Source organism: Eumetopias jubatus, unplaced genomic scaffold (assembly GCF_037043125.1).
Source record: "Eumetopias jubatus isolate StellerSeaLion01/CBP00866 unplaced genomic scaffold, mEumJub1_p1.0 scaffold_3, whole genome shotgun sequence".
In the NCBI taxonomy this organism is placed as follows: domain Eukaryota; kingdom Metazoa; phylum Chordata; class Mammalia; order Carnivora; family Otariidae; genus Eumetopias; species Eumetopias jubatus.
In genome coordinates, this window is record NW_028274809.1 from 135,864,338 (window position 1) to 135,891,089 (window position 26,752).

At 34.8% G+C, this 26,752-nt stretch overlaps 1 protein-coding gene across 1 annotated transcript in view; it reads right to left on the reverse strand.

Moving 5' to 3' along the window:
* Positions 1 to 26,752, reverse strand: part of FNDC3A (fibronectin type III domain containing 3A) — a 155,704-nt gene that overhangs the window by 107,041 nt on the left and 21,911 nt on the right. Inside the window, exon 2 of the mRNA XM_028105378.2 lies at positions 25,462 to 25,599. Coding sequence (XP_027961179.1) covers positions 25,462 to 25,560 — 99 coding nt within the window. The 5' untranslated portion in view covers positions 25,561 to 25,599. The remainder of the gene's footprint in view (positions 1 to 25,461; positions 25,600 to 26,752) is intronic.

Below are 26,752 nucleotides of genomic sequence, written 5' to 3' on the forward strand. Positions count from 1 at the left end.
TGTTACAGAGAGGGGTGCCTGGGTGGCTCAGGTCGTGATCTTGGGGTCCTGGAATCGAGTCCCACATCCAGCTACCCACTTAGTGGGGATTCTGCTTCTCCCTCTCCCTCTGTCCCTCCCTCTGCTCATGGTCTCTCTCTCTCTCTCAAATGAATAAAATCTTTATTTATTTATTTATTTATTTAAAAGATTTTATTTACTTATTTGAGAGAGAGAATGAGAGATAGAGAGCACGAGAGGGAAGAGGGTCAGAGGGAGAAGCAGACTCCCCGCTGAGCAGGGAGCCCGATGCGGGACTCGATCCCGGGACTCCAGGATCATGACCCAAGCTGAAGGCAGTTGCTTAACCAACTGAGCCACCCAGGCACCCATGAATAAAATCTTTAAAAAAAAAAAGCTACAGAGAGAAAATGTCAAACCCACTATTTTGGTGGTCTATTTTTTTTTTTTTTTTAGGTTTTATTTTATTTATTTATTTGAGAGAGAGAGAGAGCACAAGAGAGGGTACGGTCAGAGGGAGAAGCAGACTCCCTGCCAAGCAGGGAGCCCGATATGGGACTCGATCCCGGGACTCCAGGATCATGACTTGAGCTGAAGGCAGTCGCTTAACCAACTGAGCCACCCAGGCACCTTGGGGGTCTATTTTAATACCTTTCTCAGTGATTAACAGAACAAGTAGACAACAATCATCAAGGATATGCAAGATCTTAACACCACCACCAATAATCTTGGTTTAATGGCCATGTAAAGAATACTGCACCTAACAATTAGAAAATATATATTCTTGGGTGGGAGGATGGGTTAGCCTGGTGATGGGTATTAAAGAGGGTACGTTCTGCGTGGAGCACTGGGTGTTATGCACAAACAATGAATCATGGAACACTACATCACAAACTAATGATGTAATGTATGGTGATTAACATAACAATAAAAAATTTAAAGAAAAAAAGAAAATATATATTCTTTTTAAGCACATATGGAATTGACATGAAAATGAAAAGAATGGACTATCGAGAACATCATAAATCAAGTCTTACAAACTTGAAAGAATCAATATTGCATGTCCTCTATTTACAGTTAAATTAGAATCAGTAATTTAAAAATATATTTGCAAATTTTAAAAAGCTTCAGTAATTTGTGGGTTAAGGAAGAAATCATAACAAAAACACAGAAAATAGCAGGGAAATGTAACCAAAACATTGTACGTTAAAACCTGGAATATAGGCAAAATTCTATTTATCAAAAAACAAAGACCTTTAAATACTTGTAACAGAAAAGACTGAAAATTAATAAGTGTCCAAGTAAGTGCAAAAAGGCAGGGTTAACTCAAAGAAAATAAAAAAAAAAAAAGGAAACAAAATAAGAACAGAAATAATGAATCAGAACACAAGAAACGCTGGAAGATGAGAAAATAGCTTTAATAGAAATCAGAGTGAAGGATAAACAAGAGAAAAAAATTCAAGAGAAAAAAGTAGTCAGTCACCTTTTCCGGCTAGGGAATTCCCCGCCCCCCGTGAAGAAGATTCTTGAACCTTGGGAGATTTTTTGCAAGTAGATGGCTTTAAAATGCATTTTATAAAATCTAGGAACTTATCTCTCTACATAGGTTTTATTTAGGGGGCTAGCTCCTTATTACTCTACCATCTCAAATGTCATCCTTTTAGAAAAATCTTCCCTGACCATCAAATTTCAGGGTATGCTCACATACTTTCTACCATATCGATCTATTTTGTTTTTTACCTAGCACTTGTCACTAACTGAAATTATTATGTGCAGTTATTTGGTTAGTGGCTTACTGAGCAGTTTCTATTCCACTGGAACATAAACCCCCTGAAAGCCAACTTCTTGATTTGTCTTACAAAATGCTATACCCTAGAGCTTGGCTCATAATAGGTTTTCAATAAACTTCTGTTTAATGCATTAAATAGATAAAACAGTGAGGACCGGGAGTCATTCATTCATTTGACAAATATTTATTGAGGTCTTATTACGGGTGAGGCTCTGTTCTAGGTAATGGGTATAAAGTAGTAAACAAAATGGACAAAAGTCTCTGCCTTCATGTTACTGCAGAGAAAGAAAGTTACAGGATTCAAGTTATGCCACTGAGTTATACCAATAAAAAAAATTATTTTTAAGCCTAAAAAAATGCAGGCTGATTAGGAGAAATTCACACACACACCCCGTTGAAAATCACTTCACTTGCCAACATCACACATCAAACCAGAGCTACTCTTTGTAATAAAGATGCATGCCTGAATTCTAAGCACACTCAGATTTCTGGCAACTAATCAGGAAGATTTTGTCCAGCTTCAAAATGCAGAATTCACGTATCTTCAAATTACCTAGATTCCTACATCATTTCATATTCATCTGCACAGTGTAAATTTTCCATAATCTTATTATAAACAATAGTACAATGGGATAAGGTAAAGAGAAGAACTATGAATGATAGTTATTCTACCTGAGGTAAAATATTGCCACAAAACTGCATAATCATAATAGCAAAGCTTCTTAACATAGATTATCTAATGTGGTGACCACAGAAATCTTACAAAGTAATTCTCAGAAGTGTGACAGGTGAGGAACCCTCGTAAATTATCCACCATTTTGTGATTCATATCATTGATGCCTCTATTTGCAAAGGGATATATTAGAGAGCAAATTTTACAAATACAGTATCATAAATTGATTACCTAGTACTTTATTGGACTTTAACAATGAAATTCTTCAATATCTTCAAATTTCACAGAAACTAATGATTTGTGCTCTTAGGTTTATACTTATCTCAAATGCACTGCTGGTCCTTCAATCCCTAACCCCTTTAAGAAATCAAGTTCAGTCTTGACAGTTTCATTATACTCTTCATAAAATGTACTCAAACATGTTTCTCTTCCCTAATCAGTTTCTTTCACCTCTTATTACATGCCTAATAACAGATTTGATGCCATGTACAAGACTCAACTGATAGAATAATTTATCAGCCAGCCAGTTTTCCTTTATCATCCTTTAGTGAAATGCTGGGCACGTCTAATGCCTGGTTTGAGTTAATAGTGTCAACAGTGGCTGAACAGATAGTTGATAAAAGCAATTACCTGAATATTCACCAATAGGTCAATTTCTAGTATTGTGAGCAGAAACATGTAGAGTAGTGAACATTTTAAGTGTACTCTGAACTTAAATATTCAGTACTACTAATATTTACATGGCTTCTTCAACAAGAAACATATGTTTGAAACATGTTTTTTTTTTAATCCAACTGCTTTTTCAGGCTTGCTCAAGGGTGCCAACTTAATGAGGCTGAGAGTAATAATAAAAGGGAAAATCCTTTGGGCTCTGTATCCTTGAATAATAGTTAACGTACCTTTAGCAAGGTAATTTCTCAATCCATGACTGAAGGGTTTCAAAGTAACTCAATACTAATGGGGTTGTTTTGATGACTAAGTGAATGAACATATGTCAAATGCTTAAGACAGTTAATGGACAGTAAGCACTAGCTGTATATGTCAGCTATTGTTACTGTAAGCACTGTATATGTAGCTCTTAGTATTATTATTAATAGTGTAGATCTGGCACTTTAAGGATTTGCCCCCAGCCTAGAAGTTGATCAATTTATACATAAGAGAGATAATATACCCAGAACACAATGTTTAAGAGCTTTCTCCTGAACTGGTCTGGGACCTACCTGCCTTTCCTTATTTTCTTGTACTGACTCTTTAGCCTGCTCTACTCCTCTCAATAGTGTCTCCATAGTCAATAGCTTCCTTCTCACTTCCTGGTCTGTGACTTATTTACTATTCTCTAGCATGACATCTGATTCAGACTTGACTTCTGCTAACTAACATTTTAGTTATTACAGTTAAAGTATTCCTGTAATAAGACCTACAGCAATTTGTACATCCTCCCAGTATAATGCTTTTAGCACATAACTATATTTGGTTGTTTACATGTCACTTCCACTACATGAACCCTTCATAAGACTTCAATCCATTTATTTTTATAGTTATAGAGGCTATAGAAGTTCAACAAATGTTTGCTGAATTAACTACTGTCCATCTCTAAATTAAACTCCTAAATTTTTTCCTCTGGCTTTGAGACCAGGGCTAGCTGATAAAACTTTCCGTAATGACAGAATGTTTTATACCCTATTTGGTAGGATACTGTGTAACTACATGTGGCAATACATATGGTCTCTGTGCATACATTAAGTGCTATTGAGCATTTAAAATGTGACTAGAAAAAATGACAGAATTTGTAATCTTATTTACTTTTAATTAGTTTAATTAATTTAAATTAGTGGTTAATGGCTACCATGTCAGACAGTACCATGCTGGATTTGCCAAACTCCAAAATTACTTTTTAAACTACTTTCTGGATTTGCCTTGATAAATTGCAGGCACCTCAACTTATGTCTAAATTTGAATTCGGGGCACCTGGGTGGCTCAGTTGGTTAAGCGACTGCCTTCGGCTCAGGTCATGATCCTGGAGTCCCGGGATCGAGTCCCGCATCGGGCTCCCTGCTCAGCAGGGAGTCTGCTTCTCCCTCTGACCCTCTTCCCTCTCGTGCTCTCTCTCTATCTCATTCTCTCTCTCAAATAAATAAATAAAATCTATAAAAAAAAATTTAAAAAAAAAATAAATAAATAAATTTGAATTCGTTATCTGACTTTCCTAGGAAATTAAGCGGAGAAATACATTTCAGCTAAATATACTATCAATTCACAAAAAAGTCTGAATTACACATCAAAGTATTATTAAATTGACTTGATTACAAGAACTTTGAATCAAGCTTTATCTACATTTCACTAGATCCTGCCAGTCTGCAGACTGGCTGATGTAACTTTTTTCAGCAAAAGTCTAAATAGAGACTACTGTTTGGAAATAAAAAAAAAGAACAATTATCAAATTACTAAATGTTTAGCTTTTAGTCTTCTGAAGGATAATAACTGGCAAACTTAATTAAGAATATATGCTTGACACCACCATATAGACAACTGAGATCTGTCACCCATTCACCCACTTAATTCATTTATTTGGTGGATAATTAATGAGCAACTAGTATATGTTAGTTTGTGGAGCTGGGGATACAAGGATGAATCCGTAAGCGAGACAACACAGCAATTATAGTCCTAAGATAGAAGAGTACAGGGTATAATATGTGATAATTAGAAAACACTTATAATTTCTTTTCTGTTTAGGCTCATTTGTCTTCATAATGGCTTTTTAGAAATAAAGGTACTGTGACAGAAAACAAATACAAATTTACAACAAGGCAATTCTATACTGAAATCCTACTTTATGACTAAATAAATGTGTGGTTTTTTTAGGCAAATTATTTAAACTCTGTGAACCCTAATGCCTTCTTTTCGAAAATACAGTGCTTTTGAAGGATTAAGGGAAACACTTTATGTTAAACTCCCAGCACAGTGCCCGACATACAGCAGACCCTCAAAAATAACAAGTATTTCCTTTAAATCCAGTACAAAGAGAATTCTTTCTTTTTTTTTACAAAGAGAATTCTAATTAATCATCTAGACTATGTGGAATACTTCATTTCCTGACAATGATAAAAAAATCAGGTTATGTCCTATACATAAAGATATATAGACAATGTATGCACATATGTGTATTTACAGGCATGTGCACACACATGCACGTACATATATGTACATGCACGCACACACATATATGTACGTACATATGCTAATGATCTGTAACTTCCCCTACTTCAGAATGGCTTGTAAGAAGGTATGTCCTTTATTTTCTTATTAATCCTAGTACAAAGGATCATACTTGCACAAGTATGGCACGTATCCCATTGAACGGATATGTGAGGGTTGGCAACAATTAAATCTTTAGTTTCTAAAGCCACTTCTATTAAAAGTCATATTATAAATTTTTCCCATATTAAATAAAATGAAATTATTCTGAAGGAAGAGTATATGAACTTATTAGTATTAGACTATCGTTAATTCAAATTTCCAGATGTCATTATTTGGGTTTGCATGTTCATATATTTTTAATCATTCTACTATTCTTTAAAAACTGGCATTCAAAGTAAGTCCAAGGTAGTGTAACAAATAAGAGTTGTTGAATCACTATGTTGGTACACCTGAAACTAGTGCAACACTGTGTGTCAGTTATACTATAAAAAAAGAAAATACAAAGTAAATCCAAGGTATCAAGACTGCCAAGGGAATAATTTTAACATCATTAGCTAAAACTTGTGTGTTGTACTTTGTTAACAAAGCATTTTCACACTTATCACTTATTTTATTCATTTTAGGACTGAGTTTAAAATATGATTATTCAAACTGATAATACTTGAACAGTAACATACATTCCTTTAACATAAATACTCCCAGTTTGAACTGCCTACATCTGAAAATGAACTAATTACTTTTCAAAACAGTTTAAAAACGAAAAGCTTACCTTAAATGCTGACAGTCTCCTCATAAAATACGTTTTCTTAAATAATTGCATCAATATACTGAAATCAATTATGTACATTAAAACTCACTCAAGTTTTTATATTGAGATTTAGAATTAAAATAATAAGAAATGTGATTTTGACTTGAATTTCCCTGATGGCTAATGATGATGAACATTTGCATGTGTCTGTTAGCCATTTGTAGGTCTTCTTTTGAGAAGTGTCTGTTCATGTCTTCTGCCCATTTTTTGACTTGGTTGTTTTTTGGGTGTTGAGTTTGAGAAGTTCCTTACAGATCTTGGATATCAGCCCTTTGTCTATAGGGTCATTTGCAAATATCTTCTCCCATTCTGTGAGTTGCCTCTTTGTTTTGTTGCGCAGAAGCTTTTTATCTTGATGAAGCCCCAAAAGTTCATTTTCCCTTTTGTTTCCCTTGTCTTTGGAGATGTATCTTGAAAGAAGTTGCTGTGGCCAATGTCGAAGAGGTTACTATGTTCTCCTCTAGGATTTTGATGGATTCCTGTCTCACATTGAGGTCTTTCATCCATTTTGAGTTTATCTTTGTGTATGGTGTAAGAGAATGTTCGAGTTTCATTCTTCTGTATATAGCTGTCCAATTTTCCCAGCACCATTTATTGAAGAGACTATCTTTTTTTCATTGCATATTTTTTCCTGCTTTGTCGAAGACTATTTCACCATAGAGTTGAGGGCCTATATCTGGGCTCTCTATTCTGTTCCATTGGTCTATGTCTCTGTTTTTGTGCCAATACCATGCTGTCTTGGTGATCACAGCTTTGTAATATAGCTTGAAATCAGGCAACGTGATGCCCCCAGCTTTGTTTTTCTTGTTCAACATTTACTTGGTGATTCAGGGTCTTTTCTGATTCTACACAAATTTTAGGATTGTTTGTTCCAGCACTGAAAAATGCCGTTGGTATTTTGATCAGGATGGCATTGAAAGTACAGATTGCTCTGGGCAGCATAGACATTTTAACAATGTTTATTCTTCTGATCCATGAGATACCACCTTACACCAGTTAGAATGGCAAAAATTGACAAGGCAAGAAACAACAAATGTTGGAGAGGTTGCGGAGAAAAGGGAACCCTCTTACACTGTTGGTGGGAATGCAAGTTGGTACAGCCACTTTGGAAAACAGTGTGGAGGTGCCTCAAAAAATTAAAAATAGAGCTACCCTATGACCCAGCAATTGCACTCCTGGGTATTTACCCCAAAGACACAGATGTAGTGAAAAGAAGGGCCATATGCACCCCAATGTTCATTGCAGCAATGTCCACAACAGCCAAACTGTGGAAAGAGCTGAGATGCCCTTCAGCAGATGAATGGATCAAGAAGATGTGGTCTGGAGATGAACCATGAGAGATGATGGACTCTGAAAAACAACCTGAGGGTTCTAGAGGGGAGGGGGGTGGGGGGATGGGTTAGCCTGGTGATGGGTATTAAAGAGGGCACGTTCTGCGTGGAGAACGGGGTGTTACGCACAAACAATGAATCATGGAACACTATATCAAAAACTAATGATGTGATGTATGGTGATTAACATAACAAAAAAGATGTGGTCCATATATACAATGGAGTATTACTCAGCCATCAGAAAAGATGAATACCCAACTTTTGCATCGGCATGAATGGGACTGGAGGAGATTATGCTAAGTGAAATAAGTCAAGCAGAGAAAGTCAATTATCATATGGTTTCACTTATTTGTAGAACATAAGGAATAGCATGGAGGACATTAGGAGAAGGAAGGGAAAAACGAAGCGGGGGAATCGGAGGGGGGACAAACCATGAGACTATGGACTCCGAGAAACAAACTGAGGGTTTTAGAGGGGAGGGGGTGGGGTATGGATTAGCCTAGTGATGGGTTATTATGGAGGGCATGTATTGCATGGAACAATGGGTATTATAAGCAAACAATGAATCATGGAACACTACATCAAAAACTAATGATATACTGTATGGTGACCAACATAATAAAATAAAATAAAATAATAAGAAATATTGAAAACATAAAAGATTTTACAACATAACAGGATCAAGTCAAAAGAAGTTGCTGAAGTAATTCTAAATTTTAAAAGTTTTATGATGACAATGTTACATGGATGACAAATATTAGGTTATTTTGAACTTAGCAATAAATTATTCACATAGAAATGTGTGTATATGTATAAAATGTAGTCATTTCAAAATATTAACTAATTAATTAAAATACAATTACTGAGAACACTCTTTAAAGATGAATGCCAATTAGTGCTCACAAAAGAGTTATGTTTCTTTCCAGTGTCTTACAATAGTCTATTTACAATTTATAAATACTATATGTAGATACATATGTAAGGAAGTAGAGTGTCACTATGCAGATAATTTAACATACACTTAGAAATGATTTATCAATGCTTTAATTCTGAAACAGACTCTTAATTTAACGAATTTATCAAAGAAAGATTAGCAACAGTCTTATAGTAATAATTTACTTCAAAAAATAATAATTTACTTCCGGATTACTAGCAATCACATTACATTACATAACACATATCTAAAATATGCGGATGGGTTTAAAAACATTTTTAAATATTTTTGAAATACCCATATGCCATAAAATTTACCCTTTAAGGGATACAATTCAGTGGTTTCTAGTACAGAGTTGTACAACCAACACCAAAGTAAATTTTAGAACATTTTCATCATCTTGAAGAAATTTTTACAGACTTTTGTGACAGGCTTCTTTCACTTAGCCTACTTTTGAGGTTCATCCAAATAGCTGCATATGCTGAAGTACTTCATTCCAGTTTATGGCCAAATAACGTTCCATTGAATGAATATATTACATTTATCCATTCATCTGTTGATGGACATTTGGATTGTTTCCACCTTTTGGCTATTATGAATAGTGGTGTATAAGTTTTTACATGGACATATGTTTTCATTTCTCTTGAGTATATATCTACGAACAGAACTGCTGGTCATACAGTAACTAAGAGTTACTGAGTTAACTGCCAGACTATTCTCCAAAGTGGATTCCCAGTTTACATTCCCACCAACAGTGTATGAGGATTCCAATTTTTCCACATCCTTGACAACACTTGTTATTATCTGACTTTTTGATTCTAGCCATTCTACTGGGCATCTCATTGTGCTTTTGATTTGCATTTCTCTAATGATTAATGATGTGGAACAACTCTTCATATGCTTAATGGCCACATATATAATTTTTCTGAAGAAATTACCATTTAAAACATTTGCCCACTTTTTAATTGGGTTGTCATTTTACTGTTACAAGAGTTCTGTATGTATTCTGAATGAGCCCCTTTTCAGATAGGTATAGGATTTGCAAATATTTATGGGCTGTCTTTTCAGTTTCTTGATAGTGCCTCTTGAAATACAACATTTTTCAATTTTGATGAAATATACTATATTTCACTTTTCTTTTGTGTTGTTAGTATCCTATCTAGGAAACTACTGCCTAATTCATGAAGATATGCCCCTATGTTTAACAGTTTTAAAGTTCAGTGCTTATTTTAGATGCTTGATTTAATTTTTGTATACAGTATGAGGTACACATCCATCTTCATGCTTTTGCATGTGGGTATCCAGTTATCTCAGCACCATTGTTAAAAAGACTTTTTTTTTCCATTGAATCCCACTGAATACTCAGCTGGGATTTTGCCAGGTAATGTGTTGAATCTGGACAATTTAGATGGTGCTGCCATCTTACCACTATTAACTGCCATCTTAACAATGTTCTATGATCATGAGTTTTCTTTCCATTTAAGTCCCCCTTTCAATGGTGCTTTGTAGTTTTCAGTGTACAAGTCTTATACACCTTTTGTTAAATTTCTTCCTACGTATTTTATTTTTTGATACTATTATACATGGAAATGTTTTCTTAATTTCATTTTCAGATTAGTCATTGCTAGTTGAGAAATACAACTGATTCTTCTACAATGAACTTGTATCCTACAACCTTGCTGAACTCATTAATTCTAATAATTTTTAAGTGGATTTTAGGATTTTCTTTTTACAAGATCATGTCACCTGAGAATAAAGAAAGTTTTATTCTTTTTCTAATCTGGATGCCTTTAACTCCTTTACTTGCTTATTTGCCTTAGCTGGAATTTCCAGCATAATATTGAAAAGTAGTGAGAGCAGGACATCCATGTCTTATTCTCAATCTTAGGGAAAAAGCATTCAGTCTTTCACCATTAAATATGTTAGCTGTTGCTTTTTATTTTTAATAGATGCCCTTTATGAGACTGAAGAAATTCCTTTCTGTTTCTAGTTTACTGAGTATTTTTATCATAAAAGGGTTTGAATTTTGTCAAATTCTTCTTCTGAGTCTATCAAATAGATGATCATGTAGTTTTTGCCCCTTTTCTATTACCGATGTATTAGACTGACCGCTTTATGTATGCTAAACCCATTCTGAATTCTTGGACTAAAACCCACTTAGTTGTGGTATATAATCCATTCTATACATTTCTGGGTTTGGGTTGCTAGTATCTTGAAGATCTTGTGTCTATATTCATAAGGAATACTGATCTGTAGTTTTCTTATGTCTCTGGTTTAGGTTGGTGCTAATTCTCCTTTAAACATTTAGTGGTATTCATCAGTGAGGCATCTGGGTCCGGGCTTTCCTTTGTGGAAATTTTTTTGTTATAAATTCAATCTCTTTACTTGCTCTAGCTCTATTCAGATTTTTAGTATTTTTCTTAAGTCAATTTGGTAGTTGTATCTTTCTAGGTATTTGTCTAGTTCAGATAGGTTATCTATCTGTTTGCATAATTGTTCACAGTATTCCCTAATAATCCTTTTTGCATCTATAAGATCTGTAGTAATGTCTCTGCTTTCATTCTTGATTTTAGTAAAGTTGAGTCTTCTTTCCAGTCTGTTTAAAGGGTTGTCAATTTTGTGACCTTATCAAAGAGTTACCTTTTGGTTTTGTTGATTTTTCTCTATTTTTCTAGTCTCTATTTCATTTATTTACACTCTAACCTTTACTTCCTTTTGCTTGCTTTGGGTTTAGTTTGCCTTTTTTCTAGTTTCTTAAGGTTGGGTTATTGATTTGAAATCTTTCTTTTTTGTTAACATAGGCTTTCAAAGCTGTAAGTTTCCATCTTAGCACTGCTTTAGCTATATCCCATAAATTTTGGTAGGTTGCTCTTTTGTTTTCATTCATCTGAAAGTATTTTCTAATTTTCCTCGTGATTTCTTTCAGTGGTTATTTAGGAATGTACTGTTTAATTTCCATGTATTTGTTAATTTCCCCAATTCTATTCTGTTATTGAGTTCTAATTTTATTCCATTTTCGTTAGAGAATATACTTTGTATTATTTCTGTCTTTTAAGATTTACTGATACTTGTTTTATGGCCTAGCATATAATCTATTGTGAACAGCAATCCATGCGCACTTGAGAAGATTATAGATTCTGTTGTCGGATGGAGTGTTCTACAGATGTCTGTTAGAGCTGGTAGGTTTACAGTGTTGTTCCAGTCTTCTAATTACTTATCTTCTGCCTAGTTGTTTTATTCATCATTGAAAGTCTGAAGTCTCCAATTACTATTGTTCAATTGTCTATTTCTCTCTTCAATTCTGCCAATTTTTAATTCAGGTATTTTAGGGCTCAGTTGTTAGGTACAGAGTGAACCTTTTACCATTATAAAATGTCCTTGTCTCTAGTAACATATTTTTGTCTTAAAAAGTCTATTTGGGACGTCTGGGTGTCTCAGTCAGTTAAGTGTCTGCCTTCAGCTCAGGTCATGATCCCAGGCTCCTGGGATCGAGTCCCGCATTGGGTTCCCAGCAGGGAACCTGTTTCTCCCTCTCCCCTGGCTCCTCCCCTGTGCTCATGCTCTCTCTCTAACAAATAAATAAAATCTTAAAAAAAAGTCTATTTATCTGATACAAGTACAACCATTCACCTTGCTACAGTTTATATTGTATGTCTTCTTCCATCTTTTAAATTTCAACCTATTTGTGTCTTTGATTTAAAGAGTGTCCCTTATAGATCCAGCACACAGATCGTGGGTTTTTATCCATTATGTCAATCTGTCTTTTCATTGCCATGTTTACTTCATTTAGATTTAATGGAATTTCTGATGAAGTATAGTTTACATCTGCCGTTTTGCTCTTTTTCTTCTATGTAATTATGTCTTTTTTGTTCTCCAATTCTTCTATACTGCCTTTTTTTTTTTTTTTTTTTGGTGTTAAACATTTCTCGTGCTCCATTTTAATTCTCTTACTGTTTCTTTTACTACTTTTCTTTCTTTTTAATTTTCTTAGTAGATGCCCTGGGGATTACAATTAACTTCTTAATTTATAACAATCGAATTGAGATTAATTCCAGTTTCAATTATATATAAAAACTTTGCTCTTCTATAGTTCAGTTTTTTGCCCCCTCCTTTGTGCTACTGTTTTAATACTATTTACATCCTTATACATTATAAGCCAATCAACATAGTATTTAATTATTTATTCCATATGTCTTTTGAATCAGACAGAAGAATTAAAAATAAAATATACTTCCCTATCTTTTGAGCGCACCTATGTAGTTACTTTTACTGGTGCTCTTTACTTCATATGGATTCATTTACTGTCTTGTGAATAGTCTCACTGAATGCAAGCAAAGAGTGTTGAAAAAGCATTCACTAACCATTCCTATAAGTCATTCCTAACCATTTCTGAATTGCTTTATTAGTATCAACTGAATCCCTATTTACCTAGAACCAAATGTTTTCAATTTTTGAATTTAAACTCAACTTCCTTTCTTAACCCAAAGTGACTGAGACTAGGGATCAGAAGACACATTCTAGGGTCAACTCTGCCACTAAGTGTGTAACCTTGGATAAGTTAGTTAATGGTGAACTTTAGTTTTTCCATGTGTAAAAATGTGAATTGTGCTATTTTTTCTATACTCTCTTTCACTTTGGAAATTCCATAATCTCATCATATTACTTTTCTAAAAAACAAAATTATCAGGTTTTCCCCATTATTTCCACTTCCACAGTTGGTATTCTCTAAATCCTCATTACTTTGTGCCTGGTGGGGTGGCGAGATAAGTCAATCAATGTTGTTTTTTTTTTTTTTTTTTTAGTATTTCCCCACTCCATTCTACTTAATTGTGTAGTTAAGTAGAATAATTTTCCCCAAGGAAAATCATCCCATTGATCTCACTTGTAAACTTTACCGATTACCTATTGCTTATTATCTCAAATCCAAAACTTAGAGCATTTAAAACTCTTTATCAACTATCTTATCTGTAATGTCTAAGCTTACGTCTTTCATTTCAAACATACAGAAAAGTAGAGAGTATTATATCAGTTTCTGGAATCAACCAGATTTACCATGCTGCCAAAGTGCCTCAAATGATCTTTGGAAAGAGACATGTTAAGTTTTACAGACCTTTTTTTTTTCCTGAACTTGTGATATATCTTTCTTATCACTTTTTTAAAGATTTTATTTATTTATTAGAGAATGAGCAAGAGAGACAGAGAGAAAGACTGAGAGAACGAGTTCGGGGGGGCAGAGGGAGAAGTAGATTCCCTGCAGAGCAGGGAGCCCGACATGGGACTCTATCCCAGGACCCCAGGATCATGACCTGAGCTGAAGGCTGACGCTTAACTGACTGAGCCACCTGGGTGCCCCTTATCCTTGTTTTAATATTAATATGCATGCCTGAATCCAGTATTAGTATATACCATCATTTTTGTGAGGTTTTTAGTTTATATCGGTGGCATCATGTTTTACATATATCTTTCTAATTTGCTATTTTACTCAATATTATACTTTTGAGATTTATCCATAGTATAATCCATGCAAAGCTATATTGATATATAATATCCCATTGTAAGAATCCTCCAAATTCCATTCCTCTACTAATGGATATTTATATTATGTCCAGATCTTTTATTATTACAAAACACAATAAACAGTCTTGCAACTGTGCCCTTATACACATGTGTAAGATTTTCTGTAGAATATCTAGAAGTATATATGTTAGATTTTAGATATGCACTTTTTCAGCTTTATTAAATATTGTCAGATCGTTCCTCCAAAAAGGTTGTGCCAGCACTGTATAAGGGATTATACTGATCTACAAGCCTTTTTTTTTTTAAAGATTTTATTTATTTATTTGAGAGAGAGAGAATGAGAGATAGAGAGCACAAGAGGGAGGAGGGTCAGAAGGAGAAGCAGACTCCCCGCTGAGCAGGGAGCCCGATGTGGGACTCGATCCCAGGACTCCAGGATCATGACCTGAGCCGAAGGCAGTTGCTTAACCAACTGAGCCACCCAGGCGCCCCAAGCCTTTCTATACTATCAGATTTCTTAATATTTTACATCCTGACGTTTTAATTTGCATTAAATTATAGCTCCAACCTCTTTTCAAAACATAGCTCCAACCTCCTTTCTTCCCCTAAAGCCTTACTCTCATGAATTACCCCCAAGAAGATGGGGTACTTTGTCTGTATATAGGTAGTATGTGGCCAACTTCGCAGTTAATGTGAAATTCTTTTCTTTATGCAGTAAGTACTCATTACTGTGCCAGTTAGGTTAGCCAGCTATTTTTTTTTTAAAGATTTTATTTATTTATTTGAGACAGAGAGAATGAGAGACAGAGAGCACGAGAAGGAAGAGGGTCAGAGGGAGAAGCAGACTCCCTGCTGAGCAGGGAGCCTGATGTGGGACTTGATCCCGGGACTCCAGGATCATGACCTGAGCCGAAGGCAGTCGCTTAACCAACTAAGCCACACCAGTTTCAATATTATATAGGTATGAAGACTATTAAATGGCCAATAATATGTTTTATAGACACAAATGAGACATTGGGATTGATGCTTACTAGTTAAATGATAGGTATTTTATTCACACATTTCCTAAAAAGAAGACATAATGGATTAAATATAGAGCCATGCTGAAACAGAAAAAGAAAAATACTTCCTTCAAGTGTAATTTAGTATTTCCTAGACAATAGTGATGAGAAAAGCTTTTTACATCATTTTCAGCCCTTACCCATATACTGGGTTATAATATTGTATATAAATGGGAGGGCAAGAGGTAATACACTAATTGTAAATCATTAGGGCCAGAAATTATATCTTGTACTTAGTATTTCTTATACGACTTAATCCAGTTGTGGTTCCCTCAGTAAATGCTTATGAAATTGAATTGTATTTCAGTTCCTCAACATGCAGGATTTGTGAACTAACCATCATATCCAATCAATTTTAAATCTAAAGATTTATAATTTGTCATACAACCATGATTCCTACCTATCCATGTGAAGCAAGCAAGAGGAAGATATTTAAGAGACAATTTAAAATATGGAAGAAAATATCAATGGTGACAACAAAATATTTTTTTCTGATTACATTTTCAGGAAGGCAGAAAATGAGGGCAATATGAACCATTTCTAAAATAATTACTAAATAACAGAACAACAGTGTGAGTTGGTTAATTTTGAACTCATTAAAATAAATTATTTTCAAAATTGTGTCAGAAAGATGACTCTCCCCATGTCCCTCACCAAAAAAACAAAATCAAAACCAAAAAACCCCAAACTTAGGAAGTGCTCAAGAATGTCCGTAAAGAATTATTTGTGATAGCAAAAACTGGAAACAATCCAAGTTTCCATTAATACTACAATGAAGCAATTAATGTATGTTTATATAATGGAACTATTATGTAGCAAATACCTATACTATAGGTGGTAACATGGATGAATCTCTACATCAATTGTTGAGCAAAAGAAACCAGAGATAAAATAATCATATTGTATAATTCTATTTACACGCAATTCAAAAATAGGTAAAACTAATCTTTGGCTTGAGGAGGAAAACGGAGATATTGCTGGAGAGAGAGGGAGTACTTCTTGGGAAGGGGTAACAAGGGAGCGGTCTCTTGGGGGTGCTGGTACAGCTCTGTTTCTTGACCTGAGGGTGGTTATAGTGACTATATTTTTATTTTTTTAATCAGGCTACACAGAAATGATTTATACACTCTTCCAATATATGTTGACCTTAAATAAAAGCATTCTTAAAACTTTAAACAGTTCAGATAAAGCAAAATTTGTTCTTTCCACGTCTTTCAACTAATCCCTTTCTCCTGAAAAGAACCACTGTTAACAGAGGGGTATGCCAATGTTTATAGCAGCAATGTCCACAACAGCCAAACTGTGGAAAGAGCCAAGATGCCCATCGACAGATGAATGGATAAAGATGTGGTATATATACACAATGTAATATTATGCAGCCATAAAAAGGAATGAGATCTTGCCATTTGCAACGATGTGGATGGAACTGGAGGGTGTTATGCTGAGTGAAATAAGTCAATCAGAGAAAGACATGTATCATATGACCTCACTGATACGAGGAATTCTTAATCTCAGGAAACAAACTGAGTGTTGCTGGAGTGGTGGGGGGTGGGAGGGATGGGGTGGCTGGGTGATAGACACTGGGTAGGGTATGTGCTACGGTGAGCGCTGTGAATTGTGCAAGACTGTTGAATCACAGATCTGTACTTCTGAAACAAATAATGCAACATATGTTAAGAAAAAAGAAAAAAAAGAAGATAGCAGAAGGGGAAGAATGAAGGGGAGTAAGTCGGAGGGGGAGATGAACCATGAGAGACGATGGACTCTGAAAAACAAACTGAGGGTTCTAGAGGGGAGGAGGGTGGGGGGATGGGTTAGTCTGGTGATGGGTATTATAGAGGGCACATTCTGCATGGAGCACTGGGTGTTATGCACAAACAATGAATCATGGAACACTACACATCAAGAAAAAAAAAAAACAAAAACCAGAGGGGTATGTATCTGTTCAGAGCTTTTTTTCCTGTGAGATATATATAAATACATTTATTTATATAAATAATATAAATATATGTACATTTTAAATTGCATGTTTTCTTTTTTTTCAATTGTTAGAGTTTTTTAATTGAAAAAATAATAAATTGACAACATTAAAAAATATTCAAACAATACAAAAGGGTATATGGTAAAATGTAAACTCTTCCTTCCGGGGTCAGTCCCTGTTTATAATATTTTGTATATTTTCTCTGTCATATGTTTATATATGTGTGTATATCTCTCCCATTTTCAAATATTATTTTTTGAAAAACCACACAAATGCAGCATTTCAGGAATATGAATCTTGAGCATTCTATCTGGTGATAAGATTGTATCACAGTACTCAATATACAATCACCACAGTTTATTAGTGAAAGGGAAATGTTATGAGTTGAAAATGTAGACTACAACTTTTATTTGTACATATTTGTAATTTTGGACAAAAAAAATCTTCCTTTAAAAAAATCTTGCTTTATATTAAGCTAATATAAGATCATGAGAAAAACTGTCTTTGTAAGAAGCCTTTTCATTTAATACCTCTTATAGAAGTTTATAGTCAGATTCATTTTAAAGAATTTTCAGAATTCTGTAGATAATTTTCATTTGAATGTCCCTATTTACTCAGCATTGCTTATAAGCTATTCTTTATTTCCTCCTCACTTCAGCCCAAATTATATTTCTTAAAAGTCAACATTTTCTAAGCATCTGCCTTCGGTTCAGGTCATGATCTCAGGGTCCTGGGAGCCCCATTCTGGGCTCCCTGTTCAGCAGGGAGTCTGCTCCCCCCACCCCCCACATGTATGCTCTCTCTCTCTCAAAAAAAAAAAAAAAAAGCTAACATTTTCTAAAGGATTCTAAGGCACAGGGGTTGACTAACTATAGTCACTTAACTAGAGGGTTGGGAATTATTCTAACTGTAGAATATCTAGTAGTTAATCTAACAGAATATCAGTTATTTTTAGAACAGAATCCACCAAAATTCCATGACTATCATATTTTACTTAAGATATTGTTCCCTTTAGAATTTGAAGACCTAATTTTCACAACAGAATTAAATATATACAGTTCATTAAAATACAAAATATTTAATATCTTGATTTCTCATTTTCTCACATTAGTTTTAATTATATGAAAACATGTTGCTATTTACTTTTCAGATGAAATAACCTGCCAATTTTTCTTTTTTTTTTTTAAAGATTGTGTTTATTTATTTATTTGAGAGAGAGAATGAGAGAGTAAGTGAATGAGAGAGACAGCATGAGCAGGGGCAGAGGGAGAAGCAGACTCCCCTGCTGGGCAGGTAGCCCGATGCAGGGCCTCGATCCCAAGACTCTGCAATTACGACCTGAGCCAAAGGCAGATGCTTAACTGACGAAGCCACCCAGGCACCCCACCAATTTTTATTTTCATGAAAACAGGAAGAGATATATACTTTAAAAATGAACAAATGAAATGATAGTGGTACTAGTCAGTAATATTATTTTATTGTTTTGTGCCAAATATAAAAATAAATTTTAGTTTATTTACAAACTGTGGAACTCTTTTTGATATTTTATGAAACTTTTTTCTTTAAATAGACTACCTTAAAATTTACATCCAATTTTTCAGTCTGATTTTATTATATCTTACAACAAGAACCAGTACAATATTTTGCACATAGATACTACATGAATAAGTGAGTTGATTTTTTTTTAGTGCAGCATAGCTTAATATCATAGTTAGTTTTTAAAAATATGTACTTATAAAAATGTGATAATATAAGCAGGTTTTCATATCTATACCTAGTGTATAAGGCTTTTTATATCTCTAGGGGAAAGTTAATAGTTAATACTGAAATTTTAAAAAAGTATTTGACTTTCTATTGTAACATCATAGAAAGTGGCATAGTATAGACATTCAGGAGAAACAAACTCTAATGGGAAAGAAGAGATTGGTTTAATGTTTAAATTCTAACCTTTCCGAAAACCTTTAAGAATGAGGATTTAGCAAAGAGCTATTTTGTTTGCCAGGCAGAGCTACAGAGCAATTAGAAGACTAATTTGGGCCATGAAATTTTTTGGATTAAAGGTCTGATTAGAATTCTGAGGTCCCAAATTACTGTCACAAAGGTGTGAGCTAGTATTTTAGAGTTTCAGTAATCTCACCCCTAAGATTTACTAAATGTTTATCGTTTGGTCAGTAAAGGACTTGACTCAGTATCTGACACAATGCCAGGGCTCAAATGGTAGCTGCTATTATTTTTATTATTTCTACTTAAATATCCCCCAAAGTTCAAATTCAATCAAAGATCTTTCAAACTCTCTCAAATACCAAACCTACTACTTCTGTTTTCCTTATTCTAGAAGATTTTATTATTTTTCCAAATATTCGCAGCTTCTCCCTAGGGCAAGATTTTCCTTCCCCACCTTACTGATGGCATGTTTGGCCATGTGACTTGCAATGAATAATGAAACATGGGTGGAGGTCAGCATATAGTTCACCATCATCTGTGCCATGATACCAGCAACATTCTACACAGAGGCTGGGTCTCAAGTGAAAATTATGTGGAGTATAGCTACGGATGGCCTGTTAAGGACAGGCAGTATGACCAAGAAACCTTTTGGTAAACTACTGAGGTTTACAGGCATTTGTAACCATGAAATAACGGCCTATCCTGATCGGTAAGATTTATCTTTGTGACAGGGCCTTGTCACCCACCTAAATATTCAAAGAAAGAGTCTGGGGGCGCCTGAGTGGCTCAGTTGGTTAAGCGACTGCCTTCGGCTCAGGTCATGATCCTGGAGTCCCGGGATTGAGTCCTGCATCGGGCTCCCTGCTCGGCGGGGAGTCTGCTTCTCCCTCTGACCCTACCCCCTCTCATGCTCTCTCTCTCTATCTCACTCTCTCTCAAATAAATAAATAAATAAATAAATAAATCTTAAAAAAAAAAAGAAAAAGAAAAGAGAGTCTGGGAAAATTCTTACCGTCTTTCGGTTTTGTTCTATAGCCAGTTGTTCATCAATTCCAGTCAATTCTACCTCCCTAATATTTCTCAAATTGTGCATCAGTAATAGGACCTTAATCCAAATTTTCTATTTTATCTACTACTACAATATTTTCTTTCTCCAGGTTTGCTCCCCTTAAACATTTTAATCTGCATTAGTAAGATTAATGTATTTATTTTCTTTTAAATACTTCAAATGCCTATCACAATTTTAAGTGCTTAAACAGTTCTTATTAAACTTGTAAGTGGGGGCGCCTGGGTGGCTCAGTTGGTTAGGTGTCTGCCTTCAGCTCAGGTCATGATCCTGAGTCCTGGGATCGGGCCCTGCATCGGGCTCCCTGCTCTGCAGGGAGTCTGCTTTTCCCTCCCTCTGCCTCTTTCCCTGCTTATGCTCGCTCTGTCTCTCTCACTCACTCTCTCTCTCAAATAAATAAATAAAATCTTTAAAAAAATAAAAAGAAATAAATAATTAAAAAATAAACTTATAAATGTAATAAAACTCAAATTTTCTTAAACACCTTAATACTGCTTAAATATATACAGACCATCTTGGTAATATCAACACTCATTTCCAAACTTAACACAAAAGTATTAATAAGCATGAGTTTGACTTACTTCACCATTTCTATACTTAAGTCAGAGAAAACTCTAGGCCCAAAAGGCTTCACTGAGTAAGTTCTACCATATATTCAAGGAAGGTATCTGAGTTTTTTTTTTTTTTTTTAAGATTCTACATATAAGTGAGATTATACAGTATTTGTCTTTCTCTGACTTAGTTCACTTAGCATAATGCCTTCAATGTCCATCCATCTTGTGGCAAATAGCAGGATTTCCTTCTTTTTTAGGACTGCGTCATATTCTACTGTACGTACATATGTGTGTGTATGTGTACAAACACACATACCATAACTTCTTTACCCATTCATTCACTGATGGACACTTAAGATTGTTTCCATGTCTTGGCTACTGTAAATAATGCTGCAATGAACATGAGGGTGCAGATAACTTTTTGAGTTAGTTATTTCATTTCTTTCAGATGAATACCTAGAAGCAGAATTGCTGATCATATGGTAGTTCTAGTTTCAATTTTTTGAGGAACCCCCAGACTATTTTCCATAGTGGCTGGACGTTTACATACCTACCAACAGTGCATAAGAGTTCCCTTTACTCTGTATCCTGACCAACACTTATTATTTCTTGTCTGCCACAGTTACTAAAACTAGCCAATCCTAAGCTGTCACTCTACCCTACTTTGCCCTTCCTGCAGATAACACCAATAATGGTTTTTGGGCTAGGCTTTTCTCTTGCTCTGCCTCCTGACCAAAACCTGAAGCTTTCCCCATGGTCTGGTATAGCATATTGTGCCCCCTTCTTTTAGGAAATATAAGTAAAAGAATTCTTTCAATGGCATTAGCCTCTCCATGTTACTACCCAGTCACCTTCATAAATTAAAAGCCTGCAGATACAAGGGAGAAAATCACAAAATAAAGTAACAAAAAGATTAATGAAATGAAGAAGATTCTGGGGGGGAAAAAAAAGCCCGATAGGCTGAGTTTTGACAGATCTTAACCCAAAGTTTAAATGCATTCAATCCTTTTGGATGATAAATAAGTAGAAATTAGAGAAGGTAAACTTAAATTAGGAAACTGCTGAACCACATAAGAAACCAAAATACCTGAACTTTTCTTTTGATGGTGGCAACACTGAAGAGAGCTGGGAAAATTTCATGGTGCTTGAAGCTCAAATTCCCTAACACAGATGTGGAGGTCCTAACAGAGTTGCACAAGCACTTACACATGCTTTACCTTCTCTATCAAGAAAGGATATAATCTCAAGTTAAGCACATGCCTGAGAAGGTGAAATGGTACAGCCATTTTGGAAAACCGGCTGGCGATTTCTAACAAAGTTAAACACAGCCTTATCATACAATCCAGCAGTCATGCTCTTCGGTATTTACCCAATTGAGTTAAAACTTATGTCCATCCAAAAACCTCCATATGAATGTTTAAAGCAGCTTTATTTATAATTGCTAAAAACTGGAAAGAATCAAGCTGTCCTTCAATAGGTGAATGGATCAACAAACTGGTATATTCATCAATGAAGTATTATCCAATAATAAAAAGGAGATATTAAGCCATAAAAAGAAACTGTCTAGACCATATTGCTAAGTGAAAATAAGTTCGTCTGAAAAGGCTACATACTGTATGAACCCAACTAAATGACATTCTGGAAAAGATAAACATATAGGAACAATAAAAGTGTTAGTGGTTGCCAAGTGGGGGAGGCAGTTGGGGAAAAGGGGATGGAGAAAGGAATGGGTAGAGTACAGGAGGATTTTTAGGGCAGTGAAACTATTCATTATGATAATGTACTGGTGATAAAAGACATTATACATTTGTCAAAACCCAGAGAACTGTATAATACCAAGAGTGAACCTTAATGGTTCACTGTAGAACTTTTATCAATACTGGCTCGTTAATTGTAACAAATGTACCACACCAATATAAAACGTTAGTAGGGAAAATTGTGTGGAAGATGTGGTATGAAAGAAATTCTTCACTCAATTTTTCTGTAAATCTAAAACTGCTATAAAAATGAATTATTAATTAAAAAGGGTGAACGAATGGCGATTCTACAAACACAAAAAACAGTTCAGATGTTGCCACTCAGAATGAATGATAAATGTCTATTACAACTTCCCTAAAGGCAATACCAGTAGCAATGATGTCAGGTGGGATTCTTCTTATATAATTTATGAGCCAAAAGACCCATGTATATAATATGACATACTACCAAATATAGAACCAGAAAATATTGATGAAGTGATGATCTAAAGAAAATTAATTTGATCTCAAGAGATGGAACAGAAATCATCCCATAATATATTCCCAAGAAATAGTATAATATTCCCCAAAAAGTCAAGACATGGGACACTCTGTTATCCTGAATTTTTAATATGAATGTACATGACACTTCCCTCTGTCAAGATCTTTTAGTTTGTTTCTCTACTACAGGCACCAACCAGGTGGTTATCACATATTCACAGGCAAGCTCTAACTTGGCCATGCTTGGCACACCAGTAAGTTCCTGAGTTAAGACAAAGAACTGCCTGTTGTCAAGTTTGTTAACCTCCCACCTCTGTTACCTATTTTTGTTCAGTTTCTTACATTCAACCAGAACTATCAGTCCACTCTCTTTAGTATGTATCCTTCATAACGATCTCTTAGTTTTTTGACCCACTGCTCATTATAACTATGTCTGTTGATTTAAGACCTGACTCCTGACTGGCATATCTATAGAGTTTCTCAATCTTTTAAACATTTATTGAGTGCTTCAATTCAGATTCAGCAAACATTTACTGAGTTCCTTCAGGTTCATTTCACCCTTATAGCTACAGCCACTCTAAGAAACTATTATTACCTCCATTTTATAGAGAAGCAAACATATTCAGACAAGTTAGGTCACCCAAATCAAATCTACATCTAACAGTCAAGTCCAGCGCTCCTTCTACTCATCTTTCTCTATCAAATTACAACACACTCTGCTAGTTAGAATCTAAGGCTTCACTCCACTTCCTGACCTGTTTTTCAAACCCTACCTAAAAACGTATCCCCTAGATCCACTGATAAGCTCTCCCCGCCCCGATCCTCCAAATCCTGCTCTAGTGGATTCTTCTATTCGCAGCTCCTTTCTCTCTATCCATCTACACCACTACTGTAACATGCTAACTCTGGTGCCCTCAAGGTTTCAAGAAAAATTCTACCAATAGAATCTTCTTTTCGGGGAAAGGAGAGAAGTCAGTCAGGAGCATCGTGGTCTTGTTTCAGCCTGTTGTCTTCCCCTTCATAGACTATCAGCTATAGCAACTTTATCAATGAACTGTAATTAATTGCTTAATAGATTCTTTCATGAATTAAGTTATAAAAAACTTGAAACCAGTGACTGCCCTGAGGAAATACTGGTAACTCAAGACACTCTCAGAGCCTCAAAGTAAACGGATATCTGCCACATCCATTATTTTTGCAGGAAAAAAATATATCTTAACAAACTTAACTCTGACCATAAAAAGCAAGTTTAGTGAAATGAACTTGCTGCTAAAAGCTATTTGAGGACATGTGAAAATTAAAACCAAGATATACTTTTCATGCCCTGCTTATACAAACCAGCAAAATTCAGAACCCAAGCCATCTGCTCTTGATTTTTTAATAGCAAAGTTAACAAAGTAGCCTTTTAATCTTGTAAGCAAATCATAATTGTCCACTACAGATGCTAAGTTTGTAAATTAACAAAATATTTTTTTTCTTAATTTCCCAAGGAGGTAGGAATAATTGGTTAGGATCAAAACCTTCGAGTGTGATCTTGAGACTGTCTAAAACTCATTTTGTTTCATCTGCAAAATAGGGACAGGTATATCTACCCCATAGGATTATTGAAAGAATAAGATCATTAAATTCCTAACACAAGGTTTTTTACACAGTGAGCACTCAAAATGTTCCTTCTTCTCATTATTATTACATCCTTAGTCTTTGTTTCCTCACCTGTAATAGTAAAATCTCTACAGGGCAGTTGTGAGAATTAAACACATTGCTTGGTACATCATAGATATTTATGAAAGCCCATCATTCCCATCCTGTCAGCATTACTGGGGGAATCAGGAGTCAAAAAACTACAAAACTACATTTATAAAGCCCTGGGCTGGAGAAAAAAATATACCAGCTCTCAGGAATTACATGTTTGCTTTTGGGAGGGGGAGTCTGTGAGGAGAAAAAAGTAGGAAGAAAAAGACACAGTTTTATTATTGTATAATATAGACAGTCATTTAATCACATAATTCAGTCATGATTTTATAATGATTTGAAGTAATGATTTATAATAATCATTAAAGTGCAAGGTTAAACTTAGTTAAAAACCAATCAGGGACTAATACATTGTCTAAAGTAAAACAAAAACAACTTCAGTGGCAACTAAAGATACAAGATATTTAAACATTAATTAGTGAGAAATTTTAGAAGCAACTTCAAAAACAGTCTCAGTATTTCACTGTTTTATGAAACCAAAACATTTTCAACTGGAGTTTAAAAGATGAATTAACAGGAACCTACTATTGTGAAGTTTCATTCTGTTTTAAATTTTGTACTCTTCTGAAAGAAATACATGTGTACAAGACATAAATAAACATTTCAGTTTCCTTACCTGTTGTGTTCCATCTGCACTTACAATAGGGGCAGATAGAAGAGAAATATCACTACTTAAAATCTGAGCTGTATCCAGTAGTGGTGGGTGCTCTGCCATTATCAATAAGACATTAATATACCGGATAACCTTCCAATTCTGAAAAACAAAAATATATAGCCATCTGTGTATACATCCTTAAAAACGTATTAAAATATAATACATTCAAAATTTGTCTCATTCTTTAACCTAAAATGATATTCTTGTGAAAGGAAATTTTACAATACTTAGTCGACTACTTTTTTTCTGTCAACAGAATATTTAAGGAAATACCTTTCTTACAACTTAGCCAACTGTATGTCAGTGTAGACAGGAAACTAAGATATATTAAAACCAATATATTGGGTACCTGGGTGGCTCAGTCAGTTAAGTGTCTGACTTGGTTTCAGCTCAGGTCAGGATCACAGGGTCATGAGATCCTGCCCTGTGTTAGGCTCTGTGCTCAGCAAGGAGTCTGCTTGAGATTCTTTCCCCCTCCTTCTCCTTCCCTCTCTTCTTCTCCCCCACTGCTCCTCCCTGCCTGCTCACACGTTCTCTAAATAAATAATCATAAAAAAAACAATATATGAGCAGCTTCCATTTAAATTCCATGTCTGTCTCTTTATCCCTTCCACCTCTATGCAATATTTGTTTAACCACCACTACTCTAGCTAAATACTAGATAATATTTAGTATGGGACAGGCAATAAAATGCAATGACTAAGTGAGCAAATCTACCACTAATTTTTTTTCTATGAGCAAAGAAGGTGATTATGAAGACCCAATCCCCTCCTCCATCACCTTTATCAGTCTCTAGAAACTACACAAGAATTATGATTTGTCATTGATTCCTCAGACAAAACAATATGGTAGAAAAATTTGCTCAGGACTAGAATAAAAACCTTCAAATTTTAAGTTTTAAGCTCTGACACTGGTCTTCTGTAGTTCTTTTTACTATTCTTTTCTAAGTGACACCTATTTTAAAATAAACCAAATCATTACAGTGATTAAAAGCATATACATTTAGAAATCTTTGACACAGTGTCACTTATATAAAAAGTAAAAGACTTGGTATAAGCAAATTATGGTATATATACCATATATAACATCAACCAATAAAATGTCAGCTAATTACAAGAAAAGCTGAACATAACTGAGCTCAATCATAAATTTTACCAAGTTTATACTAAAAAGCCAAATTACAAACATTTTTGGATGCTTGTAAGATTCTGAAATTTAGCAGTGTCAAGATATTTAACTTTTGTAAGATTAT